The following is a 17,381-nucleotide window of genomic DNA, read 5'->3' as shown; positions in this document are numbered from 1 at the left end:
TCCCCATGGAGTTGAGAAAGAAAATAGATTTCACACTGATTGATTGACCAGGGTAACAAAAACATAGCACTATGAGCCTGTGGTCTGGAAATATAGCACAATATAAATGGCATTATTATTCTTAATATTATTATTATTATTATTATTGACGTTTATTTGATTTTTATTTGCCCACGTGCACAGCACAATTAATTAATGCCCCAATATGTTCATTATCAGACACATAACAATCTCTGCTCCTATGGCCAGACTGAGAGCAGTAGGCAGATGCTGTCGCCCAGCCTTTCTGACTGAAATGCATTCATTAAATTCTCTCCCGTTTTGATGACACAAGACATTGACCTTGGTCTGCTCCAACCCGTAGGTTGGTGTTTGCACAATGATAAGCATATCCATGTCAGCTAATCCTCACTCCAAAAAGCTATCCTTATCCCTTGGTCGAGCCCAAGTCCTATAAACAGACCTAAACTAGAACCAACATCACTTTAAGCAACAGCTCCTAGAACTTCGAAAATCAAGTTCCTATAAACAATACCATTACAAATATTCCTTTATTGATTATGATACTTACATTTACTACACAAAAGAAGCTAAAGAACACTTGATTCTTTTCTATGACTAAAGTTGGGCCTGATGATAACTACAGTGATATGAAAGAATTGCGGATCTTTAACTTCTTTTGAGATTTAAAGAACACAAATTCTAGTGTGACATGAAACTGTCACAACAATAGTGAGTTCTTCTCATAAAAAATGTTTAAATTAACGACACTGCTGATACTTAATTGGACGGTTGTGAGTACAATGCAACGTTAACGGCAAAGAACATGAACGACAGACCATGATTTCTCCATCAAACAAATAAAATATATGTTAAAATTTACATTATACCCTAAAATCCAAATACAATATGTATATAGTCCAAACACTGTTACATTAAATGAATTTGTTGAGGTATGACACACAAACAGTTTACTTTAGATACGAATATAACCTACAGTAAACTACATTTAAAACGAACACGCTTATAACAAACTGATGATAAAACAAATTTATTTTTCAGTCCTGGCCATTTGCTGTATATATGCTGTATATATGCTAATTACGAACTACGGTCATTACAAACTAAAATTAGTGGTCTCTTTGAGTTTGTTATAACCATAGTTTTCTATACTAAACTTAAAGAAATCATGAAAGATTTAAATGACACCTATGTTTCTTGATATTGGAAAGGGGTGGTCGGGTAGTCTACTGGTTAAATCGTTCACTCGTCACGCCGAAGACCAGGGTTTGATTCCCGGCATGGGTACAATGTGTGAAGCCCATTTCTGGTGTCTCCTGCCATGACATACTGCTGCAACATTGCTAAAAGCGGCATAAAACCATACTCATTCACTCACTCACTCGACAATGGAAAAATTCAAGTATTTACATTCCAGTTCACACAGTTTCTCAGAATGTGGAAAAACACTTTGCAGAGCCCTTCAACGTATAAACAGACTAATCTAAGTGTTTGAAAGAATATATCTCTATACAATAATTTGTACACAGCTTGGCACCATCCCATGTTAACGGGAAAAGATCTTCGTCCAAACAACACAAACAGGATAACAAAACAAAATAAAAAAATAGTCGTGCCCTGCAACAAACTGCCCCCATGATCAATGCAGCTGAAACAGACATCTTGTATTTTAACATATCCATGAAGACAAGTCTCACCTCAACTCAAGAAATATGAAAGTGAAGTCAGTCAGCTAATCCGCAAGCACAGTGCCGATTTGCTAATCCCTGTGGTGCACAGAAAGAGAGTGGCTTGCCGTGTCAACGCGCCATTATCTCTCCAAATCAGCTGTGCCACAGAAAACATCCAGAATCCAGTGCATGCCAAGATTAACACTTTTCTTGCATAATCAGCCCTTTGGAGATGGCAGTGGACTGATTTTCCCTTGTGCTGGAAGGAAATGAAGTAAAGACTCTTCTCGGGCAATGGATCTACTCCATGATAGGGGGCAGCTAGCTACTGTTGGAAGCGTGAATGGTGTCTAATTCTACATGAGGAAAATCAATGATACCGCTCCTACATCATGTGGCCAACCTGAAGAATTCAGCAGGCAGGCGGTGCCGTTCTCCTAATTTACCAATACTGGAAATACACGACAGACACAGAGCAGTGCCATGCGAGCTTCACTGATGGCATAGATGATGAATGGGGAATAATGGCACACACGAGTTCCATATCCAAGCCGACCATATTGACCTCTGATAAAATGCTCCCTCATAAACATTGCATAAACTTCATAAAATAATTTATCTTTGGGAATACGTTTTTTTCTGCTGATTTTGGTAAATGATGGCATGATATGTTCTAATGGTCTGTCTGGACGTGAGTGAGTGAGTGAGTGAGTGAGTGAGTGAGTGAGTGAGTGGGTGAGTGTGTGAGTGAATGAGTGAGTGGGTGACACTTTGAACTGTATTCCTGTTATAAACCAGCGTTGCAGCTTAATATGGGAGGAAAGCGCAAAGGGATGCAGGTCTAAGACATTTACCACTTTGGTAAAACCCACTAGCATTGGTATGGCACTGACAAACCTAGAAACATAATCGGGGTGAACCAAGATTCAAACCCAGCATCAAGGGACACAACTCTGCTCGGTGACATGAGGCCCCTCAGATGTGCCCCTGGCTGGACAGGAAGACGGTTACTGATTGATTGTCTGGTGCATTAGCGTGGTCAGAAGCCTTCTTGACCCAACACGACATTGACATGGACGACTGAGAGAGGTTTTAAACCCCTTTTAGAAACATGACCGCAATATCCTACATGGAGATATCAGAAATAGCCTTCATAAGTTGTGCCTTGTGGGGAATCGAACAGATGTGAGGTGTGATGAGCAAAGGCTTTGACCACAAGGCCATGCAAAGTGTCTTGTTGCTTTTATTTACCTAGTTTCCAGCATTAATACAGAGAGCAAGCAGCTCTTGGCACTGAACAGCTCTTTGGTTGTAAACAGATGAGACACTATTGGCAATGGGACCACGGGCTCTTTCTCAAATGGGCCTAGCTTGACATTTATAGGTACCTTGAGGCCGTTTCATGATAAGGTCTTTGCCATTGGTGATGCCTCAAGATGGAGTTGATGCACATAAAATCACAATATCTGTGTAAACACATTGACTCTTGAACTGTGCCAGTAGGTTAAGCTCTAAATGGTGTACGAACCTGCCATCAGGGAACTCGTCAGGGAAAATAGTAATTTATTTTAAAGTTAATAATTATTTTGGAAAAGACATAAAGGAGAAATAGAAAGTAAAGACACTGTCATTACATGTCATCAGGTTATGAGTGAGTGAGTGAGTGAGTGAGTGAGTGAGTGAGTGAGTGAGTGAGTGAGTGAGTATGGTTTTACGCCTCTTTTAGAAATTTTCCAGCAATATCACGGCGGGGGACACCAGAAATGGGCTTCACACATTGTACCCATGTCGGTAATCGAACCCGGGTCTTCGGCGTGACGAGTGAACGCTGTAACCACTAGGCTACCCGACCGCCCCATCAGGTTATGACACAGTAATGACCACACATAATGAGTGAGTGAGTATAGTTTTACGCCGCTTCTAGCAATATTCCAGCAATATCACGGCGGGGGACACCAGAAATGGGCTTTACACATTGTACCCATGTCGGGAATCGAACTCGGGTCTTCGGCGTGACGAGCGAACGCTTTAACCACTAGCCTACCCGACCGCCCCGACCACACATAACCTTATATATAAGATTCCAATGGAACCAGGGGTAGCCTAGTGGTTAGTGTTTGCTCGTCCCACCAAAGGGCCAGGGTTCAATTCCTGACATGGGTACAATGTGTGAAGCACGTTTCTGATGCCCGCCTCCATGGTGATGCTAGAGTATTGCTAAAATGGGCATTTGACCATACTCACTCACTCAGTTCCATAGGGGCAAGTTCAGTATTTGGAGCTATATGAACAAAGTTGACATGGATCATTGGTGGGATCAACCATGGACATCTGTCAGCTGAATTGCGTCAATGGTTTGGGGAGAAGTAAAAAGTGTGAAGAGCTGATGCATGGCTCCCAGTGGCATAAACAAACAGGTAATCAGAAAAAAATTTAAATCCTGCAACCACATCCTTCTATGTCCTTTGGAAACAGCTTTTCCCTCTGATTAGTAGAGAACAATCAAAGCGTAAACTGAGTACCCAAACAATAATTCCCAGTTTAGGAACTAAAAACAGATTAAAATTAACTTCAGACAAAGTTAAAGTCGAAAGCCGAAAACAGATATATCAGATGAAACATATCTTTTAATATCCCAGAAGAGTTATTCCGGAATGCCACAAAGGCACAAAGATCAAATATCAATTTCTAATCGATCAGTTTTCAATTCCCAATTTCATGTCAGATTCCAACTTCTCAAACTTGCCAAACAAAATCTATTACCCTTCGTGACAAACAGCCACAAATAGTTAACCCCGAGCCAGCCCTCCTCATCAATACCCCCAAGCTAGCCCTCTCTGTTAATACCCCCCTGAATCGGCCCTCCCCACCAATACCCCCCACGAGTATTTGAGTACTTTCTCATTGGGTGGCCATCAGCCTCGCCCAAGACACCATTACCTTCACTGACCTACAGCTAATTTTTCTAATGGACTCCCAAAGCAAGGTCAAGGTCAGCAAGACCATGGGGGAAAACCAAAACATCTTCCCCTTGAAGCTCATCTTCCCGGCTCTGGTTAAACCAGGCAGATTAGAACATTCCACCAATTCACGCTCTGGCAAATAGAAGCCCAGGGTTTGGATATTGACTGGAGTGTTTAAGACTTGGGAGCTAGTCCGGACCATGGGTCATGGAAACATCGATGATCGGCGGATGAGGGAAAGTCATATCCCCATCACGCCATGTCTGTAGGGAGAACTAGAACATCTTCACCCATCTTGTCTTTGATTTTCAATCTTTTGGGTGGGTTTTATTTCATTGTCTGTCCATTTATACACACCACAACAGAATCTGCGTATGATATTGGTATCTGTGGTTAAGAAATCATAAAACAGTAAAGGAAGAAAGATTGAATATCTACTTGGAATTGACCATGTTCCCAAAATCAATCGATGAAGCAAATTCATCAAGCAATGATGTGAAATTAATACACTTGAATGATTGTCTGACATGGGTAGTAGACACATCTTCTTATGATGATGTTGTTGTCGCCATATATGAAGTTTGCCAATAACTCATAACCCATATCCTTAGGTGGCTCCCTTCTGCCAACTGTGAAGCACTGGTCTTGTATTCTACTACAGGCTTACAACAAGGTCCATCTACTCTTTCAAGGAATACAACAGAAAACAGAGATGCCAAATAAATCCAATTGTTTGCAAAACCTAAACTTTTGAAAAAATAATAACAGTTTTTTTTATAAGGCCATATATTTTAATCATGCCAAGTGCAATTAATTCTGAGTAAAAAAAATAGTTTGACTTTCTGTGAGAAAGGTTTCTACAAATAATGTCATTTAAGCTATCAATTAATGTAAATGAGAAAAGAATTGATCAGATAATTTCAACACAATCTATCCATCATTAAAAAACAGTTCTCATTTCACCATGCTCTTGAATTGTGAACCTGACTTGTCAGAATGGTCCTGAATAGAAATTATAGAAGATGAGAAACAACACATCATTCCGAATACATAAAACACTTGATTATAGCCATGAGGAAAGTCTTTTGAACACAATAGCATCAACTGATCGACCATCCACCTCCAACTCCAGATCTCGTTACCCAGTTTTCCAGTTTTCAATGACAGACTAATCAGGTGACCTCCTGTGAGATAGTACAGAGTTGTGGCATCTCCAGATATTCTACAATAAATGTGCAAATTCACTCTGGATTTTGTCCCGCATGTGCCCTGCCACTGAATCTTGTGAACACAGCTGTGATCCTAATGGCATTCATTCTTTCTTTAATTCTCCATGTCAACACATCTGTCACAGCAACCCATGCTTGCCGTCAAAGGCGACTATGCTCGTTGTAAGAAACGACTAATGGGATCATGTGGTCCGGCTCGTTGACCTGGTTGATACATGTCATCATATCCCAATTGCATGGATCGATGCTCATGATGTCAATCACTGAATTGTCTTGTCGAGATGCGATTGTTTACCGACCGCCGTCATATAGCTGGAATATTACTGAGTGCGGTGTTAAACAAAAAAAACAAAAAAAACAAACAAACAAACAAACAACACATCTGTCACAGACAGCAGTCCATCCATTTCGTCAACAGTCCACCATCAACGTGACAGACCTTGCCGTCAACCTCCAGTCATTACCCACTATTTTACATATAAAACATATTAACCCATTTTTCAGCGACAAATTAGGTTAGAAGCCTAACAACTCTATCCACTCACCACTCATTCACCTATCCATCAACATAAGATCCCTACTAACATATAATTCTCCAAACTACCCCTCACTGAACAAGCCAGCCCTCACCAAACAGGATGTCGACGCCCCTTACTGAACAAGCCACCCTCACTGAACAAGCCAGCCTCACTATACAAGCCACCCGCTGTAAACAAGCCAGCCCTCACCAAACAAGACGTCGACGCCCCTCACCAAACAAGCCACCCTCACTGAACAAGCCACCCTCACTGAACAAGCCACCCTCACTATACAAGCCACCCCGCTGTAAACAAGCCAGCCCTCACCAAACAAGCCACCCTCACTGAACAAGCCACCCTGCACTAAACAAGCCACATTCACTAAAGAAGCCACCCTTAACTATACAAGCCACCCTCACTAATCAAGCCCCTCCTTACTATACAAGCCACCCTCACTATACAAGCCACCACTCACTATACAAGCCACCCCTCACTAAACAAGCCTCCCCTCTCTATACAAGCCACCACTCACTATACAAGCCGCCCTGCACTAAAAAAGCCACCCTCACCAAACAAGACGTTGACTCCCCTCACTGAACAAGCCACCCTCACTATACAAGCCACCCTGCACTAAACAAGCCACATTCACTAAAGAAGCCACCCTTAACTATACAAGCCACCCTCACTAATCAAGCCCCTCCTTACTATACAAGCCACCCTCACAATACAAGCCACCACTCACTATACAAGCCACCCTGCACTAAAAAAGCCACCCTCACTAAACAAGCCACCCCTTACTAAACAAGCAACACTCACTAAACAAGCCACCCCTTACTATACAAGCCACCCTGCTGTAAACAAGCCACCCCTCACTAAACAAGCCACACTCACTAAACAAGCCACCCTTACTATACAAGCCACCCCTCCTCAAGCAAATACTCAACAAACATGCAGCCCTAGATGAACTAATACCCAACAATTAGATAGCCAGCCTTCATATAAACACTGCACAGTTGAATCAAAATTTAGCCAAAGAACATAAATAGATCCCAACCTCTACCTATCCAAGCACAACTACTCAATAGCAATACTGTGAAACCAATCATTCCAATATTTCACATGAGGCCCTAAAATAGCATCCCATCTACCTCCCCGTCCCACGCCCCCCTCCCCCGACCTCATCACAAAGTGACATTAGTCGTTTACTGCTTGTCTGAAACCTGGATCCAGATATACACCACTAAGTCAGTGTTCCGACAACCTGATAGATTTTTCTCGGAACCTTCCCAGTATTCATAGCATTTTGACCAGAGTGACGGACAAGCACTTAAATTAAATTGTCGGCAGGTTGATGCCAATATCGTTGGTATTGATTTTTTCCTGGACCGAGCGTGCATACTAAGAGTAGGTGATGGTAAGGTCATCTGACCACCAGTTATCTCCCTTACAACACAGGACTGACTCAAACCACAAACCACAGTGGGATTTTATGTCACCAACACTGACTGAAGATTTTTATATGGAAAGATAGGGAAAAAAATTATTTTGACTAAGATTGCACAAAGAGAAAAAGAAATTGTTGAATATTCTGAAAGAATGTGTTATGAGAAAACATAATTGTTCGGTCTTCTTTTCAGAGAAAAAATTGTAGTATGACTCAGTGAGCAACAAAAAATATTCTCTGTCTAACAAATATCCTCAAGGGGTACAAGTTTTTCTGTTTTACCTTACGTCACATGACCACATTTTCAAACACTGATAAAAGTAAAGCATGAAAAGACACAAACATTATTTACCACAGTACTGTTTAAGCAATGTATTACCATTCCAACTTTTTGACAAACCAACATTTTCCCAACAACTCATCTGCAGTTCTCAAAGTACAAAGAGGATTATATATATATATCTCCTTCTTAATTAGTTTGTCTCAATTAGAGTTGGTCACAAGAACTACCTGGATTAATTTGGTACTCTGTGGAATGAAAGAAATCACTGAGCTGTCTCAAATGGATTAGGGAAGCTGGTCAGGCGAGTTGATTAGTATTCAGGCAATCAGTACTGCCATCACTGCAGACCATTCTGGAATGGTTACTTCAACTCTGTAGCCCAGACTGCTGGATGTTGTTTTTTTATTCTAGGCTAGACACCCATCCCTATCAGACCTCCACTTACACAAGGCCAAATAATGAGTGAGTTTGGTAAAAGGTTAAGTGAAATGGGACTTCATGTCACATTAAAGATTATTGCACTTATGCATGTGTTTGTGTTAGAGCTGGGACGGGTAACTCGGGTAATTCGGGTACGCGGGTCAGGTGGTTCCTGAGAAGGACCCAGATACCCACAGGACTACCCGGACCTGTGGTTAGTCATGTGATATATTGTTTAATGGCAAATATTATCTAGACCTTCCATGGTTACACTAAAAGTGACTAATGTTTGCATTTCTTTCTGACTCTGCACGCATTCCTTCTAACTGTCTATGTCTGAAAGGAGATTAAACTGCAGTCAACTTCAGTAATGCAGGCAGGACCAGATCGTTTTATACGAGTATCTAAATACATTTTGCCAGGGCTACAGTCAAACAATTCTCAATGGGACATTTGAACCTATTTCTTCAGACCAACAGCAGGTACCCGGGTAGGGTAGGGTAATAGGGGGATGGGTACCTGGGTAGTAAATTTGGACTTGTCCCAGCCCTAGTGTGTGTATCCAAAAATGGAACTAAATAATTTTTTCATGCCCCTGCCATCCACCATGCAAATCCATCTTGCTGACAATGCTGTACATAAATACTGAAAGAAAGATAATGCAATTGACTGATTGAGTGATTGAGTGAGTGAATGTTGTTTTATAACCAGTTACCAATACTCCAGTGATGTTGTGTGGCTTATACATAATCCCAGTGGTTACCAGCATGAGCAGACCCGTGAAGATCTGGGGTAGAAAAGGTCTTCAGCAACCCATGCTTGCTGTAAAATGCAACTAACTGGATAGGGTGGTCAGACTCGCTGACTTGGTTGATGCATGTCATCATATCCCAATTGTGTGGATCGATGCTCATGATGTCAATCACAGGATTGTCTGTTCCATATTCAATTATTTACAGACTGCTGTCATATAGTTGGAATATTGCTGAGTACAGCATCAAACAACAAACAAACAAACAAACAAACAAACCAGCATCAGCAATGATCCATGCCATCAAACAATCAGCCAGGTCAAAACGTACATACTACTCAAACGAGGGCATGCCATGACAGATGGCCAGCATGGGTTGTTGAAGACCTATTCTAACCCATTTTCTAACCCATTTTCGGGGTGGTCGGGTCACCAAGTGGATTAAGTGTTCGCTCGTCATGCCGAAGACCCGGGTTCGAATCCCGACATGGGTACAATGTGTGAAGCCCATTTCTGGTGTCCTACGCCGTGATATTGCTGGAATATTGCTAAAAGCGTCGTAAAACCACTCACTCAAACCCATTTTCACGGGGCTGGTGGTGCTTAACTTCTTTTGAGTAGTGTATGTATCACCAAATTGTCCTTCACCTTACGACAAGCACTGGGTACTGGGAACCTTTTCTGCCCAAGAATTCCATCGGGGTCACAGTATAATATATCCAACAGGGTCATGGAAGTTGTGGTGTGAACAAAATTACCAACAAAACATTCTGCAAATGAAATCATGATGACAAAATATTATGGATAACTTAAAGCAGCAGTGACCTACCTAATGGATCTATTTAGAAGTGATGCCCTACGAAGGATGGCCCTGGCTTGAGCATTGGTGATACGCCTCATGCTTTCGTTGTTGACGAGAACCATGTAGTCCCCTACTGCAAGGCGGCCATCTTTAGCCAAAGCGCCACCATCAACGATGGTTTTGATAACACAACCATTGATTCCCCGGTCCACTGCATCAACAGTCAGACCTGCAACAGTGCACAGAGTGGTAAGCACGAAGTACGAAGATGCTGTTTTAATTATCACAAATAAAGAGGAATAAGAAGCCACTTACTTACGTCAATGATTTTGGGGACCTATTCTGTCCTGGAATCCAGCAACAGACATGTATAGGGTTTGGGGACCTATTCTGTCCTGGAATCCAGCAACAGACATGTATAGGGTTTGGGGACCTATTCTGTCCTGGAATCCAGCAACAGACATGTATAGGGTTTGGGGACCTATTCTGTCCTGGAATCCAGCAACAGACATGTATAGGGTTTGGGGACCTATTCTGCCCTGGAATCCAGCAACAGACATGTATAGGGTTTGGGGACCTATTCTGTCCTGGAATCCAGCAACAGACATGTATAGGGTTTGGGGACCTATTCTGTCCTGGAATCCAGCAACAGACATGTATAGGGTTTGGGGACCTATTCTGTCCTGGAATCCAGCAACAGACATGTATAGGGTTTGGGGACCTATTCTATCCTGGAATCCAGCAACAGACATGTATAGGGTTTGGGGACCTATTCTGTCCTGGAATCCAGCAACAGACATGTATAGGGTTTGGGGACCTATTCTGCCCTGGAATCCAGCAACAGACATGTATAGGGTTTGGGGACCTATTCTGTCCTGGAATCCAGCAACAGACATGTATAGGGTTTGGGGACCTATTCTGCCCTGGAATCCAGCAACAGACATGTATAGGGTTTGGGGACCTATTCTGTCCTGGAATCCAGCAACAGACATGTATAGGGTTTGGGGACCTATTCTGTCCTGGAATCCAGCAACAGACATGTATAGGGTTTGGGGACCTATTCTGCCCTGGAATCCAGCAACAGACATGTATAGGGTTTGGGGACCTATTCTGTCCTGGAATCCAGCAACAGACATGTTTTGGGTTTGGGGACCTATTCTATCCTGGAATCCAGCAACAGACATGTATAGGGTTTGGGGACCTATTCTTTCCTGGAATCCAGCAACAGACATGTATAGGTTTAGGGACCTATTCTGCCCTGGAATCCAGCAACAGACATGTATAGGGTTTAGGGACCTATTCTGCCCTGGAATCCAGCAACAGACATGTATAGGGTTTGGGGACCTATTCTGTCCTGGAATCCAGCAACAGACATGTATAGGGTTTGGGGACCTATTCTGTCCTGGAATCCAGCAACAGACATGTATAGGGTTTGGGGACCTATTCTTTCCTGGAATCCAGCAACAGACATGTATAGGGTTTGGGGACCTATTCTGTCCTGGAATCCAGCAACAGACATGTTTTGGGTTTGGGGACCTATTCTGTCCTGGGATCCAGCAACAGACATGTATAGGGTTTGGGGACCTATTCTGTCCTGGAATTCAGCAACAAACATGTATAGGGTTTGGGGACCTATTCTGTCCTGGAATCCAACAACAGACATGTTTAGGGTTTGAGGAACTTTTCTGTCCTGGTATACCCACAGGGAGACAAACATGGGGTAGTAGAGACCTTTTATCTTCAGTATCCAGTATTTGGGAACTTGGGACCTATTTTCCCCCATGGTCCCCACAGGGAGACAAGAATGGGGTACTTTGGATCTATTCTCCCCGGTAATACAACAGGGGACAAGCATGCATACCAGGGTCTTATTCCCAGAAACATTACAAGAGAGACCAGGGATACTTGGGATCTATTCTACCCAGGAATTCTCACGGATCATGTGTTGACTGCTCACCTAGCTGGTCATTGCCTTTCTGCACCTTGATATTCTTCTCATACGAGGTGGGAATGGCATCAGTGCTAGCTGTCCTCCAGCCCCGGGTCAGGCTCGGGGACGCCAGGGGGGACATACCAGGGGAGGCGGTACTGCGGGGTGTCGAGGGGGGCGAGGACACGCCCTTAAGGTCACTTGAGGTGAGGAGGTCAGATGAGGACGACACCTCGCTGTCAGCACTCTCCGACTTCCGATGAGCTACAACCACACGTGGGCTCAACTGAAACAGAAACATCACCATGTCTTTCACGATGTCTTTATAAAACAGCTTAGACAGAAAGCAGCAGGGTGTCCTCTCCTGAAAGAGAAACATCGTGACAACACATTGCAGAATTTCTGTGTGTCTGCAGGACTCATCACCATCATCAACACACAATGCTATTTAGAAAGTGGTCAAATGTAACAAATGTTATATCAAGGAAAACACTTTCTTAGTAAAGAACAGATTCTAGTACTTCTTTGGGTTGAGTCCCATCCAGGATTTCGAACCCACACTGCCATTAAGATAACATGTGGTGATATAATGAATGAAAAAATAAGTGAGTGTTTGAGTGGGCTGCAATTCAGTAATATCAATGTAGATCAGTATTTCAATGATGGTTGAAATGTGATACAGATCTTAGACATTTACCACTTTGAAAATCAGGGCAAATCTCAGAATAAACCTATAATCTAATTATCCTGTTACATAGAAGGGAGGCAACTCTGCACAGTGAATTGTTTTGCCTCAGTTGACAGGATTGTGACATAAATGAAATACTATTCAATATCTAATGAAATACTCAAGCCCTATCAACAGAAACGATTTCATCCCTCAGTACAGACAGTTATAATAGAATAATCTTTCCCTGCCTTCCCATCCTGATTTGAGTTGGGATTAATACCTGTTACAGTTATCAAGACATGTTACTTTAATGTGGGAGGAAAGCACAAAGTGATGCAGGTCTCAGACGATTCACACTTTGGTGAAACCCACGAGCATAGGTTTCTGGGCCCACTTGCACAAAGCGATCTTAGCGCTAAGATGACCTTAACTCCCATACTTTAACAAAGGCTTACAATAGTTGTAGCGCTAAGATCGCTTTGTGCAAGTGGGCCCTGGTGTGCCCAAGGGACACAACTCTGTACCTTGAATTGCGGCACCTTCAATTAAACAACAGGGCCACCTGCCACACCTCCCCCCCCACCCCCTTAAAATAATCCTACAGTACAGACCAGGGAGGGTTGGGCAGCCTGGTGGTTATAACCTTGGCCTGTCATGTTTTTTTTCATATTGCAAAACCAGTATCACAAACAATACTCACTCTACACTCAAAATTCAGCAATGATGACATACAGCGATGCATATCAACAAGTGTCCATTCAATGGTCCCCCATACTTTCCATTCAAACACACTGATAAATCAACATTAATTTTCACAAACAACAAGTTACAATTAAACCAACATAATAATTTAACTTTTGAAACTTCAAAATGTGTTCACAATGACCAGCATAAAGAACAGAGAGCTCTCACCTGCAGTAGCCTGGCCTCAACACTGAACTGAAACTTTCTTGCTCCCTCTCGGTCTCATCTACAGATTTGATAAGGAAGGCCTAAACACTGCCTATTAATACATCAGGCTTGACATCTCATCAAAACAGGGTTCGGACTCCTGCCATATTACGACCAACTCTTTCAAACATTCATCGGGCAGGCCAATACATGCAGATCGTGTGTAACAAATCGGGGTATTGATTCAAGACTGAAATACTCTATCTGACCCAGTGGAGAAAGTTGATCACGATTGTGCTCAATGTGTTGCCCAGTTGATGTTTGGACAAGTCTTGCTCGAGGATGTAAGACTGATAAGATTTATATCGATTTTTTTTTCTTCAAAAAGCTAGCCATATACTTTTCACACAACTCAGCACTTAGGAATACATACTTGGCAGATATATATCAGTTGTATGATTCGAGAGACTAAAAATATTTTTGAACACAGGATATCCATTAAGAATAAAATCCTAAAAAAATAATATTTTTTCACATAGAGCTTTCTTATGTTTTATTTAAATGACCCACAGGGTTGTATGAACTCATCCGATGGTCAGACACCATAAACCTCACAATTCAATATCCTTAAAGATGCCAAAATCAAATTTCTATGATTTCATAGAATTTTAATTTTATTAATGGTGGCTGAAAAGTTTTGAGCCCCCCCACTGCAAAGAATTAAACACCGATAACATCTTGCATGTTTTGACTACAATACTGTCCATGCTTACAGGCTGCAGATGAACCAAATACAAAACCAGGCAGCAAATTTCTGCAGGCATCAAAGTCACTAGATATTCTCTGTTGATGAAAATGGACAAAATGGGCAACTGAGTTGTCATCAAATATCTTCATCTGAAAGGGCTAACTCCAACAGCCATACATGCGGACATGGTGTCAACTTTAGGGAGCGATGCTCCTTCCTTTGCCACTGTCACACAGCATCATTGGCAAAAGTGGGAGGAAAGCCCGAAGTGATGCATGTCTCAGTGAGTGAGTGAGTTGTGTTTAACGCCGCTTTTAACAGTATTCCAGTTATATCACAGCGTGTCAGCTTAATGTGAGAGGAAAGCCCGAAGTGATGCAGGTCTCAGACATTTACATCTTTGGTGAAACCCACGAGCACGGGTATGGTGCTGACAAACCTAGAAACATAATCGGGGCAAACCGGGAATCGAATCTACTGATGATGAAGATGATGATGATGATGATGATGATGATGATGATATTTCTCATTTGAATGCTTTAAAATAAATATTATACTTAAACCGAGCTAAATTTATCAAACCAAATGACTATGTGGTACACTGCTTCTGCTCACAAATTAACAAAAGAATAATTAATCATCACCTTGTTAATAATCACATAAATTATTTATTTTTTGCCTTGATTTACTGCATGTCTTGTACATAATTAACTTCAACTGACAATCCTCCACAAAACAATTCCAGCTTTAACTGATCTCAAACGACAAGATTACCCCATTGCATGACACTACACATTCAGACTGAAAATGCTATGATTCACAATTAGGCTGTCTAGTGACAGCCCTGACTTACAAATGAGGACGAGAGATTTGATAAAGTCCTTTTGTGACCAGGGAACTAAAGCCATGAAACGTGAAGCCAGATTTGCGCTGATACTGGTGGTTACCTGTGAAACCCTACTTGAAGCATAAAAAAACCATTCACTCTGACATAAATGCTGTTAGTTCCGATAAACTTTTTATCTCCTAGTCATAGGTGCAAAGGTCAGCAAACTTATTTCAATATGTTTTTTATACTCCAATGTAAAAGCCATTATTTGTGCAGATGATGTCGACGGAGATTAACGTTACTGAGCAAAAATCAATAACAATGATAAATCACTGGAGCAAACTGGTCAAAGTTGATTTTGATTTGTTTTTAATGGTGCGTAAATGCCATGACTGCCCAAACAGAGATGTATATGTCTCATTGGATGAAATTCCTCGAAACACGGAACGCTCTGATGCTTATGAAAATGATGTTATAGATTCAAGGATGAGAACACCGTCATGTTTTCGCAATCATCATTGAAGACTGGTGATGAGAAACAAGCTGTAACTTTCTGGCTGGTTTAGCATGAGTTTTAAAGTGGATGATGAAAGCTTTCTGATGTAACAGGGAAACACAAAATACAAATTACAACTTCTAGTTTCCCTCAAAAGGCCAACTGGCTTTACATATACTACTCAAAAGAAGTTAAAGAACACCTGATTCTTTCATATTACTATACAGTAGAACACAGATATAACGAACTACAAGGGACCAGAGAAATAAGTTCGTTATATCCGTTGTTCGTTATACATTTTTTCGCTCGGAAACGTCCGCCATCTTGGATCAACAGCATTAATAATTCTCAATTTTGTGTCTAAACTGATAGCTTTCCTCTTACTATTGCCCGCCATGATAGCATATGCAAGTGATCTGACACTTGGACACAATCTCGTAATTTGTTTATGTTTAATGTTTGTTTTACAGACAAGATTACATAACACAATGCAAATTAAACAAGGTTGATCCGTCACCGCTGATTGTATTGATTCGCCACTGATTGCATACAGCCAATTGTCAGTGACACTTGACACTGAGTGAGATTTCTCAGTTCGCTATACACGTCACTAATTAGTGATAGATGGGCTTGTCGGTGATCAGATATCAGTTCGCTATATCCGTTAGTTCGCTGTAGAGAGTTCGTAATATACGTAAATTTTATATGATATTATATAGGAGATAAATCGGGGATTTTTTAACAGTTCGTTGTATCCGTTTCTTCGCTATATCCGTGTTCGTTATATCCGTGTTCTAATGTAGTTTATCTGTCATGCCATGAAGGGTTAACTATAGTCACATGAAAAGAATGGGTGTTCTTTAATTTCTTTTGAGCAGTATATCAAATAAGGCGGAATGGAACCTGAAGTCTGGACTTAAACACACTTGCAGCTTTGCCAGCTATTGACCCTCAATGAAGCAAGGATAACTGGGCCCCGTTCCACAAAGTGATCGTAGCACTACAACTGTTATAAGTCTATGTTTAGGTATGGAAGTTACGATCACCTTAGCGCTAAGACTGTCGTATATAATCTATGTTATAAGGTGTGGAAGTTATGATCACCTTTGCACTACCAACGTCGTAAGTCTATGTTAAGGTATGGGAGTTACGATCACATCAGCGCTACGACTGTCGTAAATCTTTGTTATAAGGTATGGAAGTTATGATCACCTCAAGGTATGGGAGTTACGATCACATTGGCACAACAGTCGCTTTGTGGAATGAGGCCCTGGGCCCCGTTCCACAAAGCAATCATAGCGTTACGATTGTTGTAAGTCATCGAGTTACGATCGGCTTAGCGCTAAGATCGCCTTGTGGTAGGGTCCCTGGGCAAGATAAAAGTTAGCTTATAAAAATATTCCAGTTACATCTTATCCATGGATTTCATTGATAACAAGTGAAGAGTGAATTCATCAATGACAATGTTGAAATATACTATTCAACTTTTGATAAGGATATACTATTTATTTCCTGATTTGCTCCACTTATGTCAATATTTATAACATGTAGACGTTGTAGCATGAAGTATCTCAGTACCCTTATCAAAAGTTGAGTAGCATACATTTGAGTGAGTAGGCTGCTTTCAGCAACCTTCCATCCATTGACACCAATACTGAGCTCACAGAGCTTATCCATGTTGGGAAGTGAACTCAGATCTTCACTGTACCAAGTAGG

At 41.6% G+C, this 17,381-nt stretch overlaps 1 protein-coding gene across 1 annotated transcript in view; it reads right to left on the bottom strand.

Moving 5' to 3' along the window:
- LOC124134560 (multiple PDZ domain protein-like) overlaps positions 1 to 17,381 on the bottom strand; it is a 314,294-nt gene that overhangs the window by 77,754 nt on the left and 219,159 nt on the right. The window contains exons 20-21 of the mRNA XM_048393058.1: positions 12,059 to 12,317; positions 10,129 to 10,330 (exon numbers count right to left, since the gene is read on the bottom strand). Coding sequence (XP_048249015.1) covers positions 10,129 to 10,330; positions 12,059 to 12,317 — 461 coding nt within the window. The remainder of the gene's footprint in view (positions 1 to 10,128; positions 10,331 to 12,058; positions 12,318 to 17,381) is intronic.

Source organism: Haliotis rufescens, unplaced genomic scaffold, assembly GCF_023055435.1.
Source record: "Haliotis rufescens isolate VD_foot unplaced genomic scaffold, xgHalRufe1.0.p SCAF_112, whole genome shotgun sequence".
Classification (NCBI taxonomy): Eukaryota; Metazoa; Mollusca; class Gastropoda; order Lepetellida; family Haliotidae; genus Haliotis; species Haliotis rufescens.
Note: the sequence above shows the minus strand (reverse complement) of the source record. Positions and strands in the feature narration are given on the sequence as shown.